This window comes from Schistocerca piceifrons, chromosome 4 (genome assembly GCF_021461385.2).
Source record: "Schistocerca piceifrons isolate TAMUIC-IGC-003096 chromosome 4, iqSchPice1.1, whole genome shotgun sequence".
Classification (NCBI taxonomy): domain Eukaryota; kingdom Metazoa; phylum Arthropoda; class Insecta; order Orthoptera; family Acrididae; genus Schistocerca; species Schistocerca piceifrons.
The window spans coordinates 143,134,860-143,159,466 of NC_060141.1; the positions used below are offsets into that span (position 1 = coordinate 143,134,860).

At 45.0% G+C, this 24,607-nt stretch overlaps 1 protein-coding gene across 1 annotated transcript in view; it reads right to left on the bottom strand.

Annotated features, from left to right (window-relative positions):
- Positions 1–24,607, bottom strand: part of LOC124794638 (juvenile hormone esterase-like) — a 516,675-nt gene that overhangs the window by 31,788 nt on the left and 460,280 nt on the right. Inside the window, exon 12 of the mRNA XM_047258150.1 lies at positions 9,870–10,055. Within this exon, the coding sequence (XP_047114106.1) occupies positions 9,874–10,055 (182 nt within the window). The 3' untranslated portion in view covers positions 9,870–9,873. The remainder of the gene's footprint in view (positions 1–9,869; positions 10,056–24,607) is intronic.

A 24,607-nucleotide genomic window follows, 5' to 3' on the forward strand; every position in this document is an offset into this window, starting at 1 on the left:
CCCACCTGGTTCCAGTGGCACTTAAGGACCAAGTCAAAGATGAATTAGATCACCTCATGGATTCTGACATTGTTCAGCCTATCACATCAAGTGAATGGTCTACCACCTTAGTTATAGAAAAGAAACCATCATGCTGGTTAAGCCACTGCAGAGATTTTAAAGTTTCTGTGAACACACAGTCAACAGTGGATACATACCCGATACTGTTACTAGAAGAACCCTTTGCAAAGTTTTCCTGTAACTAACACATGCAGCATGAAGGCTGCAGCCTCAGATCCTGTTTTGTGGCAGGTCATAACATTCGTTCAACACAGTTGGCCAGATTCACCACCTTCTCATATGTTCAACCCTTTGTGTAATTTTACACCTTTTGACATCAGTTCTCTGGGTGGACAGCGTTCTGCTTTTAGACACAGATCATGCTGTCTCTCAGGTAGTGGTCCCTTAGTGCTTCATTCAGAGGTTCTCAATTTATTACATGTAGATCTTTGGTGAGTATCACACACAAAGGTGTTGCCCATTGACATGTTTTGGCTTGGCTTGGTCAGTGATGTTACCAGCCTGGTTGCCTATTGTTCACAGTGTGTGATGCACCAAGCAGCTCCCCAACCATCATTGTCTCCTCAGCTGAGGCCATTGCATGCATGGGACCACACACATGTGGATTTTGCTGGCTGCTTTCTCAGTGTTTATTGGCTGGCGATAACTGATCCACGTCCTCATTTTCTGTATGTCTTTCATTGCGATTCCACATTCACAAGTGCCACCATTGCAGCCTTGTCCAAATTTTTTTCACTCAAAGGCGTGCCCATGACGTTAGTGTCTGATAATGGTCTACAATTTGTATTGTAAGAGTTTGCGGCATTTTGCGATCTGTCACATCTTTGCCCTACCATCTCATCTTCAATCTAATGGTGAGGCAGAATGCCTAGTGCAATCGTTCAAAACTCAGAGAAAAAAGTATGTTGCCAACTATTTATCTGAAATTGCCTTAGATTGGTTTCTCTCCCTGTACCATTTCATGCCATTTTGGTGAGGAAAGTTTGGCGGTGCTACTGTGTGGGTGCCTGTTGAGGACACTGCTACACCTCCTGCGCCATCCACCTGTACATCAACCTGTGCAGCCACTGCACCTCTTCCAGCCAGGTGCAGCTGTGGGCATGCACGGTTTCAGATGTTGCCCTAAATGAAGTCCAGTTGTCATGTCAGATGCAGGGTGCAACATATCTGCAACATCCACATGGAGGATGGCCTCTGCTCAAGGCACTATAATCAGTTTTGCCTTCACTTGGATGGCCGCATGTCCCATGTCACACCATTGCCTCTGAGCCTGTCCACAACGGGCATCACGTCACCTGCTGCTGACAGTTCTCCACGCCTACATGGGCGAGGGCATCTGTCCTTGGTGGCTGAACCAGCAGTTTGTGCATTGCTTCTGATGCCATCATCAGGGATTCTGTCACCCATTCCTGAGCAACCACTGATACCAGTATCATCAGCATTGCAAGCACCATCCCTGAAGCCAATCCCAAGGTCAACATGGAAATAGCTCCGGCATCAGCAGTGTTGCTGTATGGTTTGACACTGGAAGGTGGCTGCAAAATGTGTCCATGCCCAAAACAGATGACACCATTCACTCCCACTGCAGTATGCCACCCTAGCCAGAGCCCAGCAAACAGCATGAACATCTCAAGAATCCATGATCTCTGTAAGAAAGCAAGAGTGCAGTGATGTATGTGGGTACTTCCAAAAGGCTGCATGTGCAACTCAGAGAAAGAGAGAGAGAGAAAGAGAGGGGAGGGGAGGTGTAAAGCAAGAAGAGAGAGGGGGCAAGGGAGGGAGTGAGGGAGGGAGGGAGGGAAATCACCATCAGAGCCAGTGACAGGCCCAAACTATTTAAGGCTAGCTGAGCTACTCTCAGCCACAGTTCTCTATGTCTGTTGCTGCAGCTTTTTGTGTACATAATTGGTTCCTGCTGAGTGTTACTTAAATACTGTGTTCCACTTGTTAATGCTTCTGTGGAATAAAGTTGTGTTCAGTCTACATTAACCTCATTTAGTTGCAGTTGATGAGCAACCAGTTCTCAATAGTGTACAGAGCATCCTGCAAGATCTTAAAATATGAAATTGAGATAATGACAACAAAAAACAAAAAATGTTTTTGCTCCTATTTTTTCTAGATTTATCATAAATTAAAACAAGTTCACATTTTACAGAACTGAATAAACAAACCCACTGACAATGGCACAAATGTACAGAAACATGTTTGGGTATCTATGTATAAACAGCGTTCTGGGGAGCAGGTGGACCTTCCATCCAGTGATTACATCTGCAAACATGACAAATGCAAGAGCAGCAAAACGAAATAATGAACACTAGTTTACTGTTATTTTAATTAAGTTTTTTTACCAATTTTACAACTTCCTCCTGAAGTTCCTCCATTAATTCTTCATTCTTTATTTCTACTACAGGCAAGCAGTACAAAGTCATGAGTAAAACTATGATATTTGCAGGTAAGTTCCAGTAACATGTAGGCCATTCCTTCTTTGTTTCCCCAGTACAAAGCACACTGCAAAAATATGTTGGTGATACGGATTCTCCTTGTCAGCCAAGTGACAATTCATGTAGATTACTCTGTTATATAATTCCATTCACATTATGAAAATGGTCTATTGTGCTGTATTCATATCTAAATCAGATTTCTCCTTTACCTATTTAAGATCTATCCTTTTTTCCTACATGGTTTGTGATAATTGTAGTGAGTATCTTGTGTATAATGTAATGGAAGCTGATGGACCTACAGTTCTTTATGTTCTGCCTGTCTACTTCCTCATGAAGAGAAATAGTTACAACAGTGTTCCAGGACAGGGAAATTGCCTTCTTTGCCAACATTCATAAATGATCTTGCAAGCTCCTTTTGAAGAACTTTTCCTTCAGATTTAATAATTTCTATTGGCACCATCAACCCCCCCCCCCCCCTCCCCCTGTTCAGGTGCCTATGCAGGGGCCAGGGGTCCCATCCAACTTCCCAGCTTCTGGGGCTCTGTGCCACACCCTCTGTGTTTCCCAAGTTCAACAAATCCGTTGAGCCTTGGGGCAACTATATGGCTCATCTGGAACAAACCTTTATTGCTCATGATGTCACTGGTAATTTTGTGGCAGCGTTCGTAGCGACACACAATTCGCTGTAGAAACGGCTTACGAAGTCACCGCCACACTTTTAATAGCGGGCCGACCGGTCTGCTGGAACAGTGAACAGAAAGATGAAAACCCAAACACTCTGATTAAATAAAAGTCAGTACTTATCTTTATTAATGAAGATACAGAAACACAGTAGTGAACTCCGTGTCTACAGAGATCTGTCTAGTTCGAGTCGGAGCGGCTAGGTCAGCGTCGGCTGACGACAAACAACAACTCTGCTGCGATGAACACACAACTGACTAGCAAGTACACAATTCGGCGGCGAGTATACAACTGAGCGGCGAATACAGAACTGTCCTAGTGCTCGCGACTCCAGCGCTTAAGAAACCAGAAGCCAGCGGCGGCGCGCGCAGACTTGCGGCGATTTCCTGTCTCGCTGGCACTGCTTATGCGGACGGCGTCCGGACTTTGATGCTGCCAACCTTTTGGCAGCGGGCTCGGGTGGCGTTACTGGCTAGGATATAACAGGTAACATCCAGCATCATGCATTTTTTCTCGCCTTTGTGGGCCCAGGAGTTTATCACCTTCTGCAACAGTTGCATCTCGATACAGAACTTCATGCTCTCTCCTACAAGGCGTTGACTTCTAGCCTCTTGGATTATTTTGACTCTCAGATCCACATGGTGGCGGCGCGTCACAAGTTCATCTGTTGTCAGAAGCTTCCCGTGCAGTCATAGAGGGAATGGATTGCTATGCTGCAAAGTCTCTCCTGTAACTGTCACTTTTTCTGTGGCAACACCCACTGCAAGCAGTCTTATGGTTCTGCACTCATTCATGATATGATTCTTCTCCCTGCCCTGGATGATACCTTATGGACTCATCTTCTGAAGCTGAAAGATCCCTCTTTAGACACCTTTTTATCCATTACCTGTGCTTATGAGCAGTTCTTTTGCTCTGCTTCCACACTGCAGTCCCCGGCACAGGTCTTCGCCCCTTGCCCCCCATGATGCCAGTTCACATCACTGCAACCATGCTGGAGGCCACCTCCTGAGGCTGCACCAACCCTCCGGGACCAGGGTGCTGGTCCCCACCTGTGCCAATGGTGGCAGCAGCAGCAGTGACAATGGTTGCCCTCCTGTAGTCAATGCTCCGTCACACATCAGAGGAAGATTGCCACTTCTGGAGGGTGACCTGTTTGGCCTGTGGAAAGCAAGGTCACAAAGCTGAGGCCTGTCGGTTGTCATTGTTGACCGTGGACCACACTGCTTTGGACACCGCCGACTCCATGGATGAGACGGACCTGCTGCCACCAATTTCCTTTGTGCAGTCAGTTTTCTGCACACGATGGAACGATCACTCTGACTGTGTGGGTGGACAGCACTCCTCTCCCTTTTCAAGTGTATATGGGGTCCTCCACCACCATAATTGATGGGGATTCCCACTGTCAGTTGGGTTCATCGTTTCTTCATCCATTCCATACTTCCCTGAAGAGCTACAGCAACAACGTCATCCAACTGCAGGGGTGGTTCTTGGCTTGGGTCAAGTACCTTACTCATGATGTCACAGCTTGGGTTTTGGTCCTCGCTGCCCCTGAGGCCACCAACTTATTGGGAATGGATCTTTTTCCCCTACTGGCCTCGAGATATATGGCTTGGACACAGCTGTCCAGTCGTTATCAGCAGACAATCACTTGCAGCAGCTTCTGGATGACTTCCCAGATGTGTTCCCTGCCACATCTCTGGGAACCTCCAGGTTCGAAGCCCATATTGAACTCCTCCTCTCAGTAGTCCTGAAGTTCCAAAAGGCTAGCTCAGTAGTGTTTGCCCTCTGTGACAATCTACAGCAGAAACTTCGTCGCCCAGAGGCTGAGGGCATCCTGATCTCGGTCCCCAGTAGTCATTGGGCTGCACCCATCATGGTCCTTGAGAAGCTGAATGGATCTCTTCGCATTTGTGGGGATTTTAAGGTCACTGTCAACACTCAGTCTGTTATTGACTCTTATCCTATACTCAAGGTTGATAACATTGTGTTCTGCTTGGCTGGTGGCAAGGTGTTTGGCAAAACTGAACTGCAGGAAGCCTACCTCCAGCTGCCTACGGATGAATCATCGAAAACGATCTTGGTAATCAATACCCCTTTTGGGCTCTTCCATTACAACCGCCTCCTGTTCAGGGTCACCAGTGCTCCGGCCATCTTCCAGTGCTATTTGGAAACATTCACAAGAGACATTCTGGGGATGGCTAACTACCTTGATGACATCTTAGTTGCTCGCGTCTCCACCCTGGACTTGGCCCGGAACCTCCAGCACCTCTTCCATGCTCTTCAGGATGCTGGCTTATGTTGCAAAAAGGAGAAATGTCTTTTTTTATCCTCAGGTGACCTACCTCAGCCATGTTTTGAGAGATAATGGCATTCAACTGACGCCCCAGTATTCAGCAGCTGCCACCCCTGAAGGACATCTCCCAGCTCAAGTCAGTCCTGGGTCAACTCCGTTACTACCGCTGTTTTATCCCACATGCTGTGGCTCTGGCGGAACCCCTCCACCACCTCCTCCATAAAATGTTACCTGGGACTGGTCGCCTGCTTGTGATAGGGCATTCCACTTCTCAAGTCTTCTCTCCTGACGCTGGCTTGCCTTGTCCCTTATGACCCTACCAAGCCTCTCACCTTGGCTGCCGATGTGGCAGACTATGGTGTAAGGGCTATCTTGTCTCATATCATTGATGGAGTCGAGAGTATGGTGGCCTTTGTCTCCAAAACACTATCCCTGGCTTAGCGTAACTACAGCCAAATTGAGAAGGAGGCCTTGGCCATCAGCTTTGGGTTTAAGAAGTTCCAGGATTTCATCTATGCCTGTCACTTCACCTTATACACTGATCACAAGCCTTTGGTCTTGTTGTTCAGTGCTATGTCCGCCATCCCCACGAGGACTGCTCACCGCCTCCAGCGCTGGGCCTTGTTCCTAGTGGAATATTCCTACAGCATCCGATTTTGGGCCACAGCTCTCCATGCCAACGTGGATCTTCTCTCCCGATGGGTGCCAACCCTGAGTTTGATACTGTCCTGATTTCCTGTTTCCACCTGGATGATGCCGCTGCTGAGGCAGTAGCTGATTTGCCGCTAGATTCCAATCTAGTCACACAGCGCATGGCAGATGACCCAACCCTCCAGGCACTGATGCACCATGTTCAGCATAGGTGGCCATCAGACTGTCATCAGCTGCTGCAGCCAGAGGTCTGGGCCTACCAGCACCACTACCAGTACCTATCTGTCAGAGATGCGGTCCTCCTCATCTTGGGTGGTAATGAAAAATGATCATTGGTGTGTTGTGCTCCTCCACCAGAGGGCCTTGGAGCTTCTGCACATTGGTCATTGGGGGACTGTCCTGACAAAATGACTTGCCTGTCAGCACGTCTACTGGAGGGGGATGGACGCTGCGTTCACCCACATGGTGGCCTCATGTCCCTCTTGTCAACAGCTCCATTCGGTGTCCTCTTGATGCCTGTTCCTGTGGCCTCCTGCTCCTTCTCCTTGGTCCCATTTAAAGACCCGTTCCTCAGCTCCTCCTGGATTATGCTTGTAGATGCAGGCAATGGGTTTCCTTATGCCTCCCGCATGTCCCCAAACCATCCAAGCTCTTTCCCACATCTTTGCCATTGAGGGCCTTCCGGAGATGTTGGTGATTGACAACGACCCTCAATTTACATCTGCTGAATTAACCTCCTTCTGCACCATCTTGGACATCAAGTTGGTTCATACTACTCGCTTTCATCCTGCAGCTAACGAATTAGCCAAATGGTTTGTCCATACATTCAAAGTCCACATGTCGAAATTGCATCTTCAACACCTTCTGGATGATACCCTTACCACCTTTCATCTCTCCTAGTGGTTCACAGTTCAGTATGGGTCATCCCCAGCTGAAAAACATCACGGCCGCCCTTCTCAGTCCCCCTTGTCTCTTCTGTTTCAATCTTCTTCCTGCCCAGCTCCTCCATGTTTGGCATGGCCCCGTTTTTCTCTACAGGATCTGGTCTGGGCAATGGTGTTCACCTGGAATTGTCTCTGGTGGGTCCCCGCCAGGGTCTTGTCACTCATCAGTCATGCTATGGTGACAGTCACCCTCGACGATGGCATGATGTGCCAGAAGCACACCAACCAACTTCACACCCAGTGTGGTCCGCAGCTGGCTCCTCTGCTGTCTCCAGAACTGTTGACCCTCAGGGATGCCAGTGTTCCTCTCCATGCCCAACAGCCACCTCCGCTACTGCTACCAGTCACACCCCAGGCGGACATCCGGCAGAGGTCCCTATGCCCATGGAGGTGGATCCTGTGCCTGTGACCACTACTGGTCTCCTGTTGCCGTTGGCCCTGAGGCCCAACATCGAGATGAGCCTTCCACTCACACCTGGGGGGGGGGGGGGGGGGGGGGGGGGCATGGGGAGCTCTGCTGCGGTGGCCTACTTTAGACATCATAGCATCCCACTTCATGTCCAGCCAGCACGGGATGCCTTCATCACAGGGCATTTATTCACCAGAAAAGCTACATCGTCTGTGTTGTCAACACAAATATTTCAGCCACAACACCAGGTCTCCACCAATGGCTGCCAGGGATGGCTACCTGTTCACGGAGCCTGTAGAACAGCTTTACCAGAGGTCGCAGCTAGCCCAGGAACTACTTTGATATGCCAGGCATGTGATCGCAAATAGTTCTGGCAGATACATCCACTACATGGGCTTTATAGGGCGGTGCACTGCTGGCGAAGGACATTTTGACACACCCCTTGGAAATATACAGAGCTGCTACCCCAGCAGCCATGTCCAGATGCCTCTTCTAACTGGTTGATCTCTTGCAAATGGACTTAGTATAATCAACGAAAATCTTGACATTGTAGAATTGTTTGATTGTGCTCTCTCCCCTTAAAGAGTCAGGTCTTTTCTATTATTATTTGTCATTTTGTGTTTGTGACAATCCACAGTTGGGATTGAGTCAGATGTTCTTTTGGAGATTGTTTTATTGTTTTGTTTTGGCAAGTCCAATAAATTGTTTTTGGACTTGGGTTTTCTGCATTTCTATTCTGCTAGCACATATACTCCAATAAGTTTCTGTTTTGTTTGCTTTATGCTTATAAAATTATGCTGATAATGCTGAATTACAATTTTTTTCAAATTTATTTTCATGGTTTATTGTCAGGAATAATATCCAATCTAGAGGATTTTTAGTCTCAGCAGAAAAGCTACGTCGTCTGTGTTGTCAACACAAATATTTCAGCCACAACACTAGGTCTCCACGAATGGCTGCCAGGGCAGTCAGTGCTAGGCAAGGTCCTTTGTTTGCTCAGAAGGGGAAGCTAGCAGTGTTCTTCTCCCATTCTGGCCAGTCACCAATGACAGAATCAAGGTGCCTGCCCTGCATTCTTTCTCAAATGATTTTACAGAATCTGTTTGATAAAAAAATGGCATTTTTGCTTTACTTATAGCTTTACATGTCAGTTTCATGATGATGTGCCCACCCTTTTGTTAATGCTTATAGATGACGTAATATTTGCATGTAAGTAAGACACAGCACGGAATTTGAAAACGTTTGTAATGAGAAACAGGGGTCACAACGATTTTACGTTTGATGCATACTACATAATATGTTGCTGCACATGAAATTTAGCTAAAATATTGACTTTTGCTTTAAGTTGGTTGAAGGCCTCTGTCTGTTACATATCTTGAGAAAATTGATCTGATGTAAGTCAGAGTGAAATATCAAAAAAATCATCATATTTTGAAAATAATTTTAGATATTGAAATGAGATTTTGGCATATGATAGCCTGCAAAGAGGAGAGTATTTTGCCATATATCTATTATGAAAAACTTCACCATCTATCACGTTCTTCCACTAACTGCAGACTTTTTTAAGTTAAAGAATGTAGTTTTTATGGGCCATAGATAGATGGTGAAATGAAAAATGTGAAGACATTACACATTTATTTTTAACCAAGGAAGTGATTTTTCATAACGTATTAACCTTATTTTTCCTCAGTTCCTCAATAAGCTTAACCAATGGCTGGTTTAGAATTCTCTCACAACTGTTCCTGCATGACACGTTAGTGAGGTGACATTGTAAACTGCACTGTGTTTTGACAGAAGAAGCAAATTTTAATAGGGTAACAAGAGAAATGTAGGTTTTTTTCAAAATTTAACACTCATGGTGCTTCTCTGAAAGCTACAAATTGTTTACAAGCCAGGCATAAATAAATTGCTGCTTTTGTTGCATTTTAGGGGAATGTAGAAATTAACCAAAGCGGAGGTGACAGATCTTTTGGAATGCTCACCATGTAAGTGTGGGCACAAAGGGGTTCCACTTAATATTTACAAAAAATGCGAGCGTAGGCTTCAGTTTAGAACAGCACTTCCCCTCCAGCACTCGGATTTCCCCTACAGCACCTGCTTGTAACCACCAGAACTACTGCTCTCCCCACATGTGCCCTGCTGATTGATTACACATCTACCAGCCACATTATTCTGCATGCACTCACTAGAGATGAATTAGGTCAATTATTTTAAGAGCAGAATCTTTATTATTCAGTCTACCAATATAAATATATTCTCAGTACCTACTAGCAGATGGGGCACTTTTAATGCACATTATTTCTTCCATAGCTATGTTAATTGTTTCAGAATTGTAGGTACTATATGGAGAAATAAGTTCTAAAATAATTAAAATGTTTTAGCAGTCTCACCTTTTCAGAACCAGTAGCCTGGCAGGATATTGTCTGTAGACAACAGGAGAACCAAATGGGGTGCTAGTTCCTTGTAATCAGGCTTGCTGATACTGTTCTCTACCAGTGGTAGAGAATTCCAAAAAGCCAAACGACCATGTCCAAAAGTCTGACGAGAACAGAACTGCAAATGTTGACTCTCGGCATCTGCAGATATTAAGAAATGTCATTTTGATGCAATATGATGTTTATATTAATGTCAAAACATCCATGAAAACTCAGTGTCAAACTGCAAAATATTTATATTCACTAAGAATATTTTATTTTCTCTTGACAGCAAGGTAGAAATTTATGTGAGATGTACATTGATGAACTGGTGAAGTGTAAATTCAATGAAACTCTTAAAATGCAACTACTGTTTTAATGTTGTTGTTGTGGTCTTCAGTCCAGAGACTAGTTTGATGCAGCTCTCCATGCTACTCTATCCTGTGCAAGCTTCTTCATCTCCCAGTACCTACTGCAACCTACATCCTTCATCTGTTTAGTGTATTCATCTCTTGGTCTTCCTCTATGATTTTTACCCTCCGCGCTGCCCTCCAATACTAAATTGGTGATCCCTTGATGCCTCAGAATATGTCCTACCAATTGATACCTTCTTCTAGTCAAGTTGTGCCACAAATTTCTCTTCTCTCCAATCCTATTCAATACCTCCTCATTAGTTATGTGATCTACCCATCTAACATTCAGTATTCTTCTGTAGCACCACATTTTGAAAGCTTCTATTCTCTTTTTGTCTAAACTATTTTTGTCCACATTTCACTTCCATACATGGCTACACTCCATACAAATACTTTCAGAAACGACTTCCTGAGACTTAAATCTATACTCGATGTTAACAAATTTCTCTTCTTCAGAAACGATTTCCTTGCTATTACCAGTCTGCATTTTATATTCTCTCTACTTCGACCATCATCAGTTATTTTTCTCCCCAAATAGCAAAACTCCTTTACTACCTTAAGTGCCTCATTTCTTAATCTAATTCCCTCAGCATCACCCAACTTAATTCAACTACATTCCATTATCCTCATTTTGCTTTTGTTGATGTTCATCTTATATCCTCCTTTCAAGACATTGTCCATTCTGTTCAGCTGCTCTTCCAGGTCCTTTGCTGTCTCTGACAGAATTACAATGTCATTGGCAAACCTCAAAGTTTTAATTTCTTCTCCATGGATTTTAATTCCTAATACAAATTTTTCTTTTGTTCCCTTTATTGCCTGCTCAATATAAAGATTAAATAACATCGGGGATAGGCTACAACCCTGTCTCACTCCCTTCCCAAACACTGCTTCCCTTTCATGCCCCTCGACTCTTATAACTGCCATATGGTTTCTGTACAAATTGTAAATAGCCTTTTTCTCCCTGTTAGTATTTTGCATCCGTGGCTTATTAAACTGATAGTTCGGTAATTTTCACATCTGTCAACCCCTGCTTTCTTCGGGATTGGAATTATTACATTCTTTTTGAAGTCTGAGGGTATTTTGCCTGTCTCATACATCTTGCTCACCAGATGGTATAGTTTTGTCAGGGCTGGCTCTCCCAAGGCTATCAGTAGTTCTAATGGAATACTGTCTACTCCTGGGGCCTTGTTTCGACTTAGATCTTTCAGTGCTCTGTCGAACTCTTCATGCAGTATCATATCTCCCATTTCATCTTCATCTACATCCTCTTCCATTTCCATAATATTGTCCTCAAGAACATTGCCCTTGTATAAACCCTCTATATACTCCTTCCACCTTTCTGCTTTCCCTTCTTTGCTTAGAACTGGGTTTCCATCTGAGCTCTTGATATTCATGCAAGTGGTTCTCTTTTCTCCAAAGGTCTCTTTAATTTTCCTGTAGGCAGTATCTCTCTTACCCCTAGTGATATATGTCTCTACATCCTTACATTTGTCCTCTAGCCATCCCTGCTTAGCTATTTTGCACTTCCTATCGATATCATTTTTGAGATGTTTGTATTCCTTTTTGCCTGCTTCATTTACTGCTTTTTTGTATTTTCTCCTTTCATCAATTAAATTCCGTATTTCTTCTGTTACCCAAGGATTTCTATTAGCCCTCGACGTTTTACCTACTTGATCCTCTGCTGTCTTCACTATTTCATCTCTCAATGCTACCCATTCTTCTTGTACTGTATTTCTTTCCCTAATTCTTGTGAATCATTCCCTAATGTTCTCCCTGAAACTCTCTACAACCTCTGGTTCTGTCAGTTTATCCAGGTCCCATCTTCTCAAATTCCCACCTTTTTGCAGTTTCTTTAGTTTTAATCTACAGTTCATAACCAATAGATTGTGGTCAGAATCCACATCTGCCCCTGGAAATGTCTTACAATTTAAAACCTGGTTCCTAATCTCTGCTGACCATTATTATATTATCTATTTGAAACAGACATGGCTTATGATTCTGTTATAATAATTTTTTCCCTTCTCATTTTTCAGCTTTAATCTAGTTCTCTATAGGTACCCAAATATTTCAAAACATTAGCAGGATGGGCTTCATATAGATACACAGTGTGTAAAAAAAGAAAGAAAGTGTTGAATAATTTGACAGGTGCTAGTACTCATCAAAACAAGAAAAATAAGTCCAGAAAACATGTGTCCAGATATGCATACTTTCTGAGATAAACATATGTTCAGAGGAAGGGCTGTGTGACTACTGGTTGCAGGTATTAGCACAGTCATTGCATTGGTGCTCCATCAAATGTGTCAGCTGGATATTATGACGTCTTACTCACAGAAGTCTACCTACCCTTAGGTGGACTGCAGTCTGTTGTGTGGTTCTAGTCATGTTGTACCCTATGTTAATTTTCGTCTTGTTTGTGTGCCTTATTGTACAATGCTGTCAAGCGTGGGTATGTATAATGGTGATTTACTTCTCGCAAACATGGATTCACTTATGTGTTTACTTTTATTGTACTGTTTGTACATACAAATAGTGTCATACATCTCTTCTGCCACTTTTTAGCATGGAAGCCTACCACATGAGAAGTGAAATGGTGGGTATGATATTCTGGTATGGTTTAGCAAGTGGACATACCCTGTGAGCCCCTGCCCTCTACTCTGATAAGCTATTTGGCAGACTTTTCCAGCATCTGAGGGACATAGGTAGCCTTACACCTCAGAAGACTCACAGTGGAAGGTCCCACACAGTCTGTGCATCTGACATGGAAGAGCATGTGCTATGTTTGGTGGAAAAAACCCATTGGAATAGTATGCAATGATTAGCAGCAGCAGAACATGTGTCTCACTCTCTTATCTGGGGTACTTCGTGAAGAACTGCTGCACACATATCATCTACACCACAGATCCACTGTTCACATCCAAGATTTTATTTACTGATGAGGCAGGTTTCACAAGAGATGGTGTTGTGAATTTCCATAACCAGCGTGTATGGGCAGATGTAAATCCCCAAGCAATTCGGGAAAGTGGACATCAACACTGATTCTCAATCATCATAGGGGCATGCATTGTATTGTATTGTATGGAACTGGGGACCTAGAAATGATGGAGAGGCTTCATCCCCTCCATAGCCCTCAGTGGTTCACAACCATACAACAGGCTACAGCAGTTCACTCATCCCACCACTGCCCCACACCAAACCCAGGGTTATCGTGCCGTTCGGCCCTCAGTGGACCCCCAGGGAACGTCTCACACCAGATGAGTGTAGCCCAATGTTAGTGTGGTACAGTAATTATGGTGTATGTGTATGTGGAGAAAGTGTTTGCACAGCGATCGCTGACATAGTGTAACTGAGGCAGAATAAGGGGAACCGGCCCACATTCGCTGAAGCAAATGGAAAACCGCCTTAAAAACCATCCACAGACTGGTTGGCACACCGGACCTTGACACTAATCCATCAGCTGGATTTGTGCCGGGGACTGGCACGCCTTCCCACCTGGAAAGCAATACGTTAGACAGCATGGCTAACAGGGTGGGCTGGGCAGGCATACTTGGTTACAGAGTAATGTGGCCATACATACTACCACAAAGGTTACATGGAGTACATTATCTAGACTTTCTCAATAATGTATTACCTACCTTGGTGGAGGCTGTGTCACTGCAGCAACAAATACAAATGTGGTTCATGCATGATGGGAAGGACCAGCACACTTTCATTACAATGTGTGTGAACATCTTTATGCGGACATTTCAGGACCTCTGGATTGGCCAGGGGGACCCCTTGGCTTGCTCATTCTCCAGACCTCAATCCCCTAGATTCTGGTTATCGGGACATTGGAAGGAATTGGTCTACGCCACGCCAATCAGTGACATGCAGCTACTATAGGGTCATGTCTTTACTGCACCAGCAGGTACAACAAAGACTGGGTAAAGTTCAAAGAGTGCATCATTCCTTATGCCAGAAGGCAGAGGGGTGCATTGTCACAACTGGGCACCATGTTGAACACCTCATGTAAACACATGTTTATCACAGAAAGTATGCATTTCTAGATGCATGTTCATCAATCTCAGAAAGTATGTATGGGATTCTGGATACGGATCTTAATATACGTAATAAACAGTTCCCAAGTTTCCTATATAAACATATATTTTACCATAAAGACTGATATACATGAACCCGCATGAAGTACAAAGGCAGACTGAATTAAATATGGTGGCTCGTCAGAGCAGTTAATGTTCCAAAGATTGTAATTTGTGTGGTCAATGTGACCTATCGATGCCACACAGCCCCCCCCCCCCCCCCCCCCCCTTCGCAGTATGGAGTATGGACTATGAGCCCTGAGGGGGTGTTGGGGGTCGTGTGGGTGTCAGCGTTGGCGTGAGTGATGCGAGGCAGCAGGCACACAACCGGAAGCTCCATCTCTGTTGGGTCAGTGTGCGGAGGTGTGGCAGGCAGCTGCCGGTCCAACTCATAATCCAAAAACCAGCTGGGAGGAATGATGCATCGGCCAACTCGGGAGTAGTGGTATGGGAGAGGAGGCGGCGTGTGAGCATACATTCCCTGAATGCATACTGAGCCGTCCAAAGAAATGAAAGCTCGAACACATGACCGGTCGCACTCTTGTGGGAGGGACAAGCTGTGCACTATCTTGATGTTGAGTTCCTCGGTGAGGGTCGGATCTGTGCTGTTGGTGAGCAGTACAAGCACACAATTATCTAACACCATAATTGACATGTCAACGACGTGGTCCGGTGGTACCTTGCAGCGCAAAATGAAGGATGGGGCTTCTGCATCCCTAGTACCTGAAATGTCTTCAAAACCTGTGAATGGGGATTATGATGACATGCCTGGGGAACCTGCGAACTGGGGTGGTGACTCGTTGGATGGAGAACACCCAATCGTAGATTGAATGGACTCATTAGCGGGTTCATCAAAAGAACATGTGCTCGGGCAGTCCGATTGGGATGGCAGAAGGGTGTCAGAGTCTACGAAGGCAGTCTTGAGCATGTGTAGAGAAACAGTTTGCGAGCGATCTTTTATCATAATGTCAGACATCGTCTTGGAAGGGGCCACGGTAAGGGGGTTGTAAGGGTTGTCTGACAGAATCGTCCCTGAGCATGACATGTGAGCAAGTGCTGAGTGTGGTCGGCATGTAAGTGTCAGGTGGGGAATGGCTGACAGGTGGGTGTTTCTAAAGTGTGCACGCATCCTTCTGATAAAGTCTGGGAAGGAGGGGGAATCCGCAAGATCTTGGGGCAGAAATAGTTCCCCAGGTAAAACCGGGTTTTCGTCGAAAATGAATTTGGAAATCGTACTATGTAAATCTGGTTTAAATGTAGAACATAGGCCCAGCAACACCCAAGGAAGTGCCTCGGACCAGAGACAGTCATGGCACCTGAGCGCAGTTTTAAGGGTGCGGTGCCATTGTTCCACCAACCTGTTGGTTTGCGGGTGGTAGGCTGTTGTATGGATCTTTTCAATACCGCAAAGATTACAGAGAATTATAAAAAGTGCAGATTCGAACTGTCGACCCTGGTCGGTTGTGATGGTGGACAGACAGCCAAACCTAGTGATCCAAGAAGAAATGAATCCTTTGGTCACAGTTTCTGCTGTGATGTTGAGTAAGGGGATGGCTACCATCCAATGAGACATTCAGTCTATTGTGGACAGGATATACCTGTTGCCCTCCAACGGAGGGAGGGGACCGATAAGGTCGATATGTACATAACAGAAACGTCCCTTAGGGATGTCAAACTTGCCGAGTGGTGGAGAGATGTAATGTCGTATTTTGTTTTGTTGACAGGAAATGCAGCTGCATGCCCATGTTTGACAGTCCCATTTCACATCTTTCCACACTAAACGCTCGGTGACGAGGCAAGTAGTGGCTCAGATGCCAGGGTGGGCGAGATTATGCAAGGTGTTGAAAACTTGTCTGTGCAGCGTGGTCAGGAGCAAAGGCCACAGAATGCCCGTAGAAGAGTCACACCATATTTCGTCCAACATGCCAGGGAACTTAGCCTTGGTAAACATGAGCAAAGACTGCAGGTCCATGACCAGACCCTGAGTGTCCTCGTCTGAAACCCGTAGAGCGGCGAGGTCAGATAAATCGACCATACTTGAAACGGCATTGATTCGTGAGAGGAAATCAGCAGGGATGTTCTCCATGACTTTGATGTAGTGTACGTCTGTAGTAAATTGAGAGACCAGGTCGAAGTGGTGGAAGTGTTGGGGGGGGAGGATCTTCTGGTGGGCTGCAGAAGGCGTCTGCCAGTGGTTTGTGATAAGTAAGAATGAAGAAAGGACGGCCCTCGATGTCAGTGTGGAAATGTTTGATGTCCTCGTACACCGGCAGAAGCTCTCTATCAAAAGCGGAATATTTCTTCTGTGCTGTAGACAGTTTTTTGGAGAAGAAATGAAGTGGTGAAACTGTGTCACCTTTGCTCTGTTGTAATACTGCCTTGACCGCGATGTCACTTGTGTCCGTAGTGATGAACAAATCAGCACACAGATCAGGGTGGGCGAGTACGACTGCATGAGCTAAAGCTGATTTAAGAACCCTGAAAGCCTCTAGCAAGGGTTCAGTCCAACGGACTGGTTTAACACCCAAAGTCTGTTTGCCGGAGAGCAATCCACCAGCGGGGCCTGCACGGTGGTAGCAGAAGGTAGATGACGGCGGTAGTAATTTGTAGTGCCTAGGAAACATCTGCATTCTTTGTACGTAGCTGGGGGTGGCAGTGACGTGATAGCCTGCATGCAGGATTTGGGAGGCTGCATTCCATCTGCAGAGACAGTGTAACCCATAAATGTCCCAGAAGACTGACACAATTGGAGTTTTTCTGTGTTGACCTCGACACTGTTGGATACCAAAGTCTGGAGGACCTGGAATAAATGATCTTTGTGGTCTACAGTCAATTTGCTGAAAATGACTATGTCATCCAGGTATGCGAAGCAGAACTCGAATCGTCGTAAGACTGAGTCAATGAGATGTTGCCACGTTTGTGCCACATTCCTTAAACTGAATGGCATGAAGCTGTACTGGAACAAACCGAGCGGTGTGATGATCACAGTCTTTGGAACGTCTTCCGGTGCTACGGGAATCTGGTTATAAGCACGTTTGCTGTCAATCACACTGCAGATTGTGGCACCCGATAACATATGAGTGAAATTGTTTACGTTTGACATGGGGTAATTGTCCATGACAGTGTGAGCATTTAAACGTCTGTAATCACTACATATTTGAAAAGAAATGTCGTGTTTGGTGATGAGGTGAATTAGTGAAGACCAATTGCTGTCCGATGGCTGTAGGATGCCTTCCCCCAGAAGTTCGTTAATTTGCCGCTAGGCCACGCACAACTTAATGGGGTTGAGGAATCTAATCTTGTGTCTAATAGGAGGGCTGACAGTGGTAATTACAGGGTGTATACATGGACAAAGAAAAAAAATTCCCGGATTTTTCCTGGATTTCCCGGTTAAAAATACATTTTCTCCCAGGTGACAGTGTATTTTCCCTTATCAATCCTTTGAATGGTTATGGTTTTATACACGGACGTACAATTTCCTGGCACTTTAGAAAACGAAACTCAGGGAAAAAGACACCTTTTGGAAATATCTTTGATGTGCAGCAACATGTACATTGCGTATTTTCGTATTATGACAGCACACATTGGAATTCCACCAAACACCGCATGTAACTTTCCGAAACATTGAAATTGAGATTTCGATGCACTTTCATAAGCCATTCGTAGCTTGTGTCGTGTGATCTTGCCAGCCGATGACAGCGGATATTCAGAGCATAGGACACGTGATGTAGTCAGCCAACAGCAACACCACTGTTAAGTAGCACGAACACACAAACAGGGAAAGTTAATAGTTTAAATTAATATACATAGTGTTGCTATATGAAAAGCAAAGCGGCACCGTGCTTGGGTAGCTATCATGACGTAGGAAGTCCGTATGTATGTACGTGTAAAACACTGAAAGATCATATGTTGTCATAAAAGAAACAAAACATCAGAGGATACTGCAAGAGCATCGGAATTTCGTGAACCATATTAAAATGTGCACATTTTAAGTGCATACTTAAAGGGCACATTCATATGTCCAGATTCCCAATAAAATAGACCTCGACCTGATATTAAGCTTTTCAGCGCTGTTTTCGGGATGTAAATTTTCTTGGAGCACCGAAGCTGTATTATATCATGTTTGGGTCTTTATTATGGCATAATGCCATACATGCTAGAAAATGAAAACATGCACGTGAAATGCTATGAACAGTTGAAACTAGCCAGTTCTGTGGAATTAAACATTTCGTTTCAAATACATTGACTGCCTCTGCAGAAAAGGTTAACAAAAGCCTAATTTCTTTAGCAAACAGACAAAAATAACTTCATTGTTCCACAAGGTGATTAATGCTTGACTGTCAGAAAGGTGGAAATACAATAAAATCTGAAACTAATGACATATTTCAGCCTTCCGTAATTATGTGAATGTGTTTTAATTCACTTTATCACTCCCGACCACAGAAGTCCATTTTGTTTTCATTTGACGTGAGAGTAAACAAAGGGGAAACAGCAAAATCACTAAATGTAAACACGGGTCATGTGGAGTCTACGCACTATAGCTCAGACTGCTCTGTGCTTCAGCCCCGAATGTATGACATTTGAGAACCACATCAATATTGAGCTACCGAAGCACGACTCACGGCCGGTACTCACAGCTTTACTTCTGCCAGTACCTCGTCTCCTACCTTCCAAAGTTTACAGAAGCTCTCCTGCGATTGGAAGGTAGGAGACAAGGTACTGGCAGAAGTAAAGCTGTGAGTACCGGCCGTGAGTCGTACTTCGGTAGCTCAGTTGGTAGAGCACTTGCCCGCGAAAGGCAAAGGTCCCGAGTTCGAGTCTCGGTCGGGCACACAGTTTTAATCTGCCAGGAAGTTTCATAAAACATATGTATTTGAGGAAATGTAAGACATATTATTTGGTCTTAGGTATGCCAAAATGCAGTGCCACGCCTCTTCATAAAGCATTTTTCTACCGCACGTCCAAACTATATTCAGGAGAGTGGAAATTGAAATGTCCTGTGGTGCCTCTCCTGCTCCCAGTTGGCCGGTTTGACAGCCTGCCCCACCTTAAAAAAAATCTCACAATTAATAGCGGATGGGTTTATTTGTAATCGAGAGAACAAGAACTCTTCAGAATATCTGAACTCTTTATTGCCTAATAGCTAATAATTTGCTGTTTTGTGTGACATAAAATTAAATATAGGATATATAAAACCAATACTGACAAGAGATAAGCAAGAAATTACACATTTCTTCAAACCTTAGCTCCTAGCATTTTTTCTCTCTAATCTTGCTACAGCTTTACATGGCATGCTTTCCTTTCTGCAAAAGAATCTGTTACCTCATCAAAGTTTGCCAAACGTTTTGCTACATGAAAAATCGAAATGTCGTTATCTAATACTGAAAAAGCTGTTAATACAAATAATACCCAAGACTGGTGAGTTTCTCAATCTGATTATGTCTACTTTGTCACTGTCTGCTAGATAAAACAAAATAGGCCTTTCTAATGTGGCAGTAATTTTGTAAAACACGAGACTGTTTTGGCACAAATGGCCATTTTTATAACACGACAGAATATAATCCAATAAGTACCAATATCAAATGCCTATTAGGCCTACTACAAGCAAAAAGCTTTATGTTAGGAAATAGTTTAACACTTCATTCATACGCACCAGCTTCTGAAGCATGAGATCGAAAAGTAGTATTACGAAATTTTTATATAAATTTGGAATCGTCTTATTCTTCCATAATTTGTGTGATGTCCCGCCGGCAGGGGTGGCTGAGCGGTTCTAGGCACTGCAGTCTGGAACCGTGCGACCGCTACGGTCGCAGGTTCGAATCCTGCCTCGGGCATGGATGTGTGAGATGTCCTTAGGTTAGTTAGGTTTAAGTAGTTCTAAGTTCTAGGGGACTGAAAAATTTTCTGTCAAAATTTCGTTTTCTTGGATACACCGAGAAGATAATACGTAATCTTTCTCACCTGTTATTCCTGTCAGTCATTTATTTCCACTCTGGTAGTCTGAATCTATGGATTTCGCTAGCAATTATAACAACGCTGATCATTCGCAAATCCAATCAACCACATAATCAGACAGCGATTGGCATTCATCTGTTCGGATTTACTCCCTCAGCTCATATAGCCCCATCCCCTTTTGTCTGAGGAAAGTTTATTTCTAGATGCAATGAGGATTCTCCTGACAGACACATCACGTACACAATGCATGCATTCAAAAGTCAACTTATGATTCATTCAGAAATCAACTTAAAATGTGTTCAACAATGTTCAAAAACCAACAGGGGAGCGTTTCAAAATGATATGAATAATCAATAGGCAAACATGTGCTGGATGCTAGGAGCTTTGTGAAACAAGTCTTTTTTACTCAAGAATATGAATTTGGCGCTCCCCCTTTTCTCTGGTAGCATCTAGATTCTAGATGCTTGCAGCGACTGCTTGCTCAGCCAACAGCCACATTCCTGTTTCCAGAAGCGGGAGAATCTACTACTCAAACGTGACTCAACTGCGCATGCGCATGAGCCCATGTGTAACTGCTAAAACAAAAGCCGGCCGGTGTGTCCGTGCGGTTCTAGGCGCTTCAGCCTGGAACAACGTGACCGCTACGGTCGCAGGTTCGAATCCTGCCTCGGGCATGGATGTGTGTGATGTCTTTAGGTTAGTTAGGTTTAATTAGTTCTAAGTTATAGGTGACTGATGACCTCAGAAGTTAAGTTGCATAGCGCTCAGAGCCATTTGCTAAAACAAATCGAATGTAAAAAATTGCGACTTCACGCTCATTGGAGGCAATTTGTTATTATGAAGTACTGCACAGTCTTCCTAAAGCCTTTGACACATTTTCAATTGGCAGACGCTTGCATGAGCACTGTGTGTTGTTGTTGTATATGGTGCATTTCCTTTGCAATTAAAGTTATTTTCGTTTTTTTCTCTTGTTTATCTTTTACTGTTGAAGTAGTATTCTGCAGTAGCGGGATACAGTAATATCCTTTGTTAGAGTATCAGTTCTTACCAGTCAAAAATACAAAAAATTAACTGAAAACTAAAACAGGATTCAAAAAATATCCTGGGTTTTTCCCGGTCGTATAAACCCTGTAATTATCTTGTGTGTCATTCCATCAGTGACAGAAGAGACTGAGAACTGCACACAAGGCTGAGTAACGTTTTGATGTGGAGTTTCGGGATGAGTGGGGCGCGATGAGGCATAACTGTTAGCGCAAGTGGGAAAAGGCAGCACGAAAGTCACATGCCTATTACTCGAGCACGGCATGCGCTTGTTTGTAGAGGTTGGCTGTGCACCCAGCATGGAGTGGAGTGGGGCGCGCAGCGAATGTCTGTTGTTAACTTTGCCTTGGGCAACCGGCATGGGCGAGAGAGGCCCTGGCATTGTACAAGGGAGAGCGATGGCCACTAAGTTGCTTGGCTGCCACGTGGGAGAGGGGAAATGTTTATCAATAAGCAGGATGACTGCCTGCATAGTGGGCGTGGTTGTGCTGCACGAGCGACTGTTATTAGAGACACTGTTTGAAACATGAGGCACTGCGCGTAATGGGTGCTTGGGCAGTGCAGAGGTCACTGAACTCGAATTGTCACACACAATGAATGTTTTTGATCTAACCTGATGAGTGTTCAAGCTGATGCTTGGCAATGAAGTTTGTTCCGGTGAAGGAACTGCAGATTTCAGTTTCAACAGCAATGCGCGGGCTGCAGCGAGCTCATTGTAAGTGTGAGCAATGCGTTGTTTCAGCTTGTCATTCTCCTGGCAGAGGTGCACTGCTGAGTCGTATTTTGAAAGTAGGTTAGTGATGCAGGTCACAATCTTGCCCATGAGGATGGAACATTCGCGAACTAAATCCCATGTTGCGGTGGAAACAGAATGAGGAGAATGGGTGCCAGAGCACAGTATCTGAGTGTTAGACGGGTGGTGTAACACTGAACACTGGACCACATTCAGGGAGAGTTTGTAATGGGACAAAAAAATCCATACCGAGAATTGGTTCATCAATGTCGGTGATGTAGAAGGTCCACGGGTAACACAGAGAAGGGGATACGTGCACCATCACTTTCACAGAACCAACAGTTAGTAACGTTGATGCGTTGACAGCTCGTAGGAGAGACTTCGTCGGTGAAAAGTCGACAGGAGTCAACGATCGAGGTATGGTAGACATGTCAGCACCAGTGTCAACTAAGCAGACAAACTGTGATGAAATGTCTGTCACATATAAATGACCGTTAGACCAAGGGGACAAGTGGACAGAGTGCAATGTTAGGGGACACCTGTGAAGGTCCCTGCAGGACTCGGCATCAATTAGTTCCTGTGGTCGGTGTTTGGGTGTTGGCAAGGTAACCTGCACTTGTTGGCTGTCCCCCCCCCCCCCCCCTCCTCCCCCCCCCCCCCCCTAAAAATCTTGTGGTACCAACAGTATGGATGAGCCGGATGTGACGGTGGTGGTGACTGTGATAACGGGGGAGGCTTGTCCTTGTTGATCTGTTCTGGGATGTAAACTGGGACGTATGGAGTGTCGGCGATTCTCGAGTGCTCAGAAAGAGGAGAGAGTGAACAAGTACTGCCTGGCAGCATAGAAGGCGTGGAAGCAGAATGGGCCCTGCCCTTGCCTGCAGACAGCTGGTAAACAGGAGGTGTAGTGTAACACAGCAATGGTGGATGAGCTGGGTGTTTCTGCCACAGGAGCACATACAGTTGATCTGTGATGTGTAGGCAAGAACCGATAGACTTGAAAGAGTTCAGCAGTAGGTGTATCTGTTGGTCAGTAGGTAACTTGGCAGACTGTACCACCCACAGGGTGACGTCCGGCATCGTGTGTTCACTCCCGAGTAACCTGAGGCGGCGCCAAAGTTGTGATGGAGTGCGGTCTCCCAGGTGCTCCTCATACAGAATCTTGATTATCAATTCCTGTGGTGAGCAGGCAAATTGGTCCAATATTGTTTTCTTGGCGAACTCGTACTTCAGTGGCAGTGGAGGCAAAAGTAGGAGATCACAAATTAAATATGAGTGATCGTGAAGGTGTGTGACCAAACATAGGAACTTAGAGTTGTCATCAGTCACTTGATGCAGCTCAAAGAGGTGCTCCACCAGTGCGAATCATGAAACTGGATTGTCCTCGTATAGGGGGGGTAGCTGGGGTAGGCAGCCTGGAGGTGGAGATGAAGGTGGCTTTGGTGTGTCTTGGAAGGCCTGTGGTCCCACTGCATGAGAGTTCATGCTGGGATCCAGTATCACTGGAGTGTAAATGTTACTAGCACACACGTTTGGAACAACGGCTGTCTGTAACGTCTCTGAAGACACCTGAAAACACGATGCAGTAGGCTTGGTCAGTACCGTGGAAGCGAACGGGTGAGCGGTACGTACTGAGGGCTGGAATAGCACTGATCATGTCCAACTTAGAAATGACGTGGAAGGCTGGTGCGACATTTGCAGACGGTACTGCGGAAGGAGCGAGCAGTTGTATGGATGGAATTGAGGTCCCTAGTGGGTGACGGGGGGGGGGGGGGGGGGGGATGTAGGGGGGTGGTGGCCTGGAGCTTAAAGTGGCAACAATGAGGGTTTTCCATGCACACTGGCCATGCACCCTTCGTGATAGGACCATAAAACACTGGTGCAGCCTGTTTGTGGTCGCACTGTCGTAATACAACATTGCTGGGTGAAGAGGCTATGTTGAGTGCACTCGTACTCACGTGGTCGTGAAACTGGGCCACCGATCCGGTGGTTTGTTGTGGCGAACTGGATGCATAAAAATGTCTGTTACTGTTTTGTGAGGAAGGTGAGGCTGGCATAGCTTGGTAATAGTTGACTGCATGTGCTTTTTGCACAAATGGTGGCGTTGCACATGGCACTACTGTAACTGACGTCGTGGTGTGTAGAGGATCAAAGCATGTGTGCGAATTTTGAAGCCTTTGAACTTTGCATGAGCAATCAATCATCACACTATTTAGTAGATCATCCACTTCACTTTTCATTTGTTGTTGTGCATAATCCAGTGAAACAAAACCTGAGTCCATTGTTTAAGGTAGCTGAGTAACACTCGGTTGTTGTGGAATTGTGAAAGTAGAGGTTATCCAAGTTGAAGATTGTGGATCATTGTCTGTTAGCTGCAAAATAATCAATGGCAGAGGGTTGTGTTGGCCTGGTTGTAAGAGCTGGGCCTCCAAATCTTCATAAAGAATGTTCGGTGATGTAGCCATGGCATCATACGTGAAACCTGTGGATTCTATACGA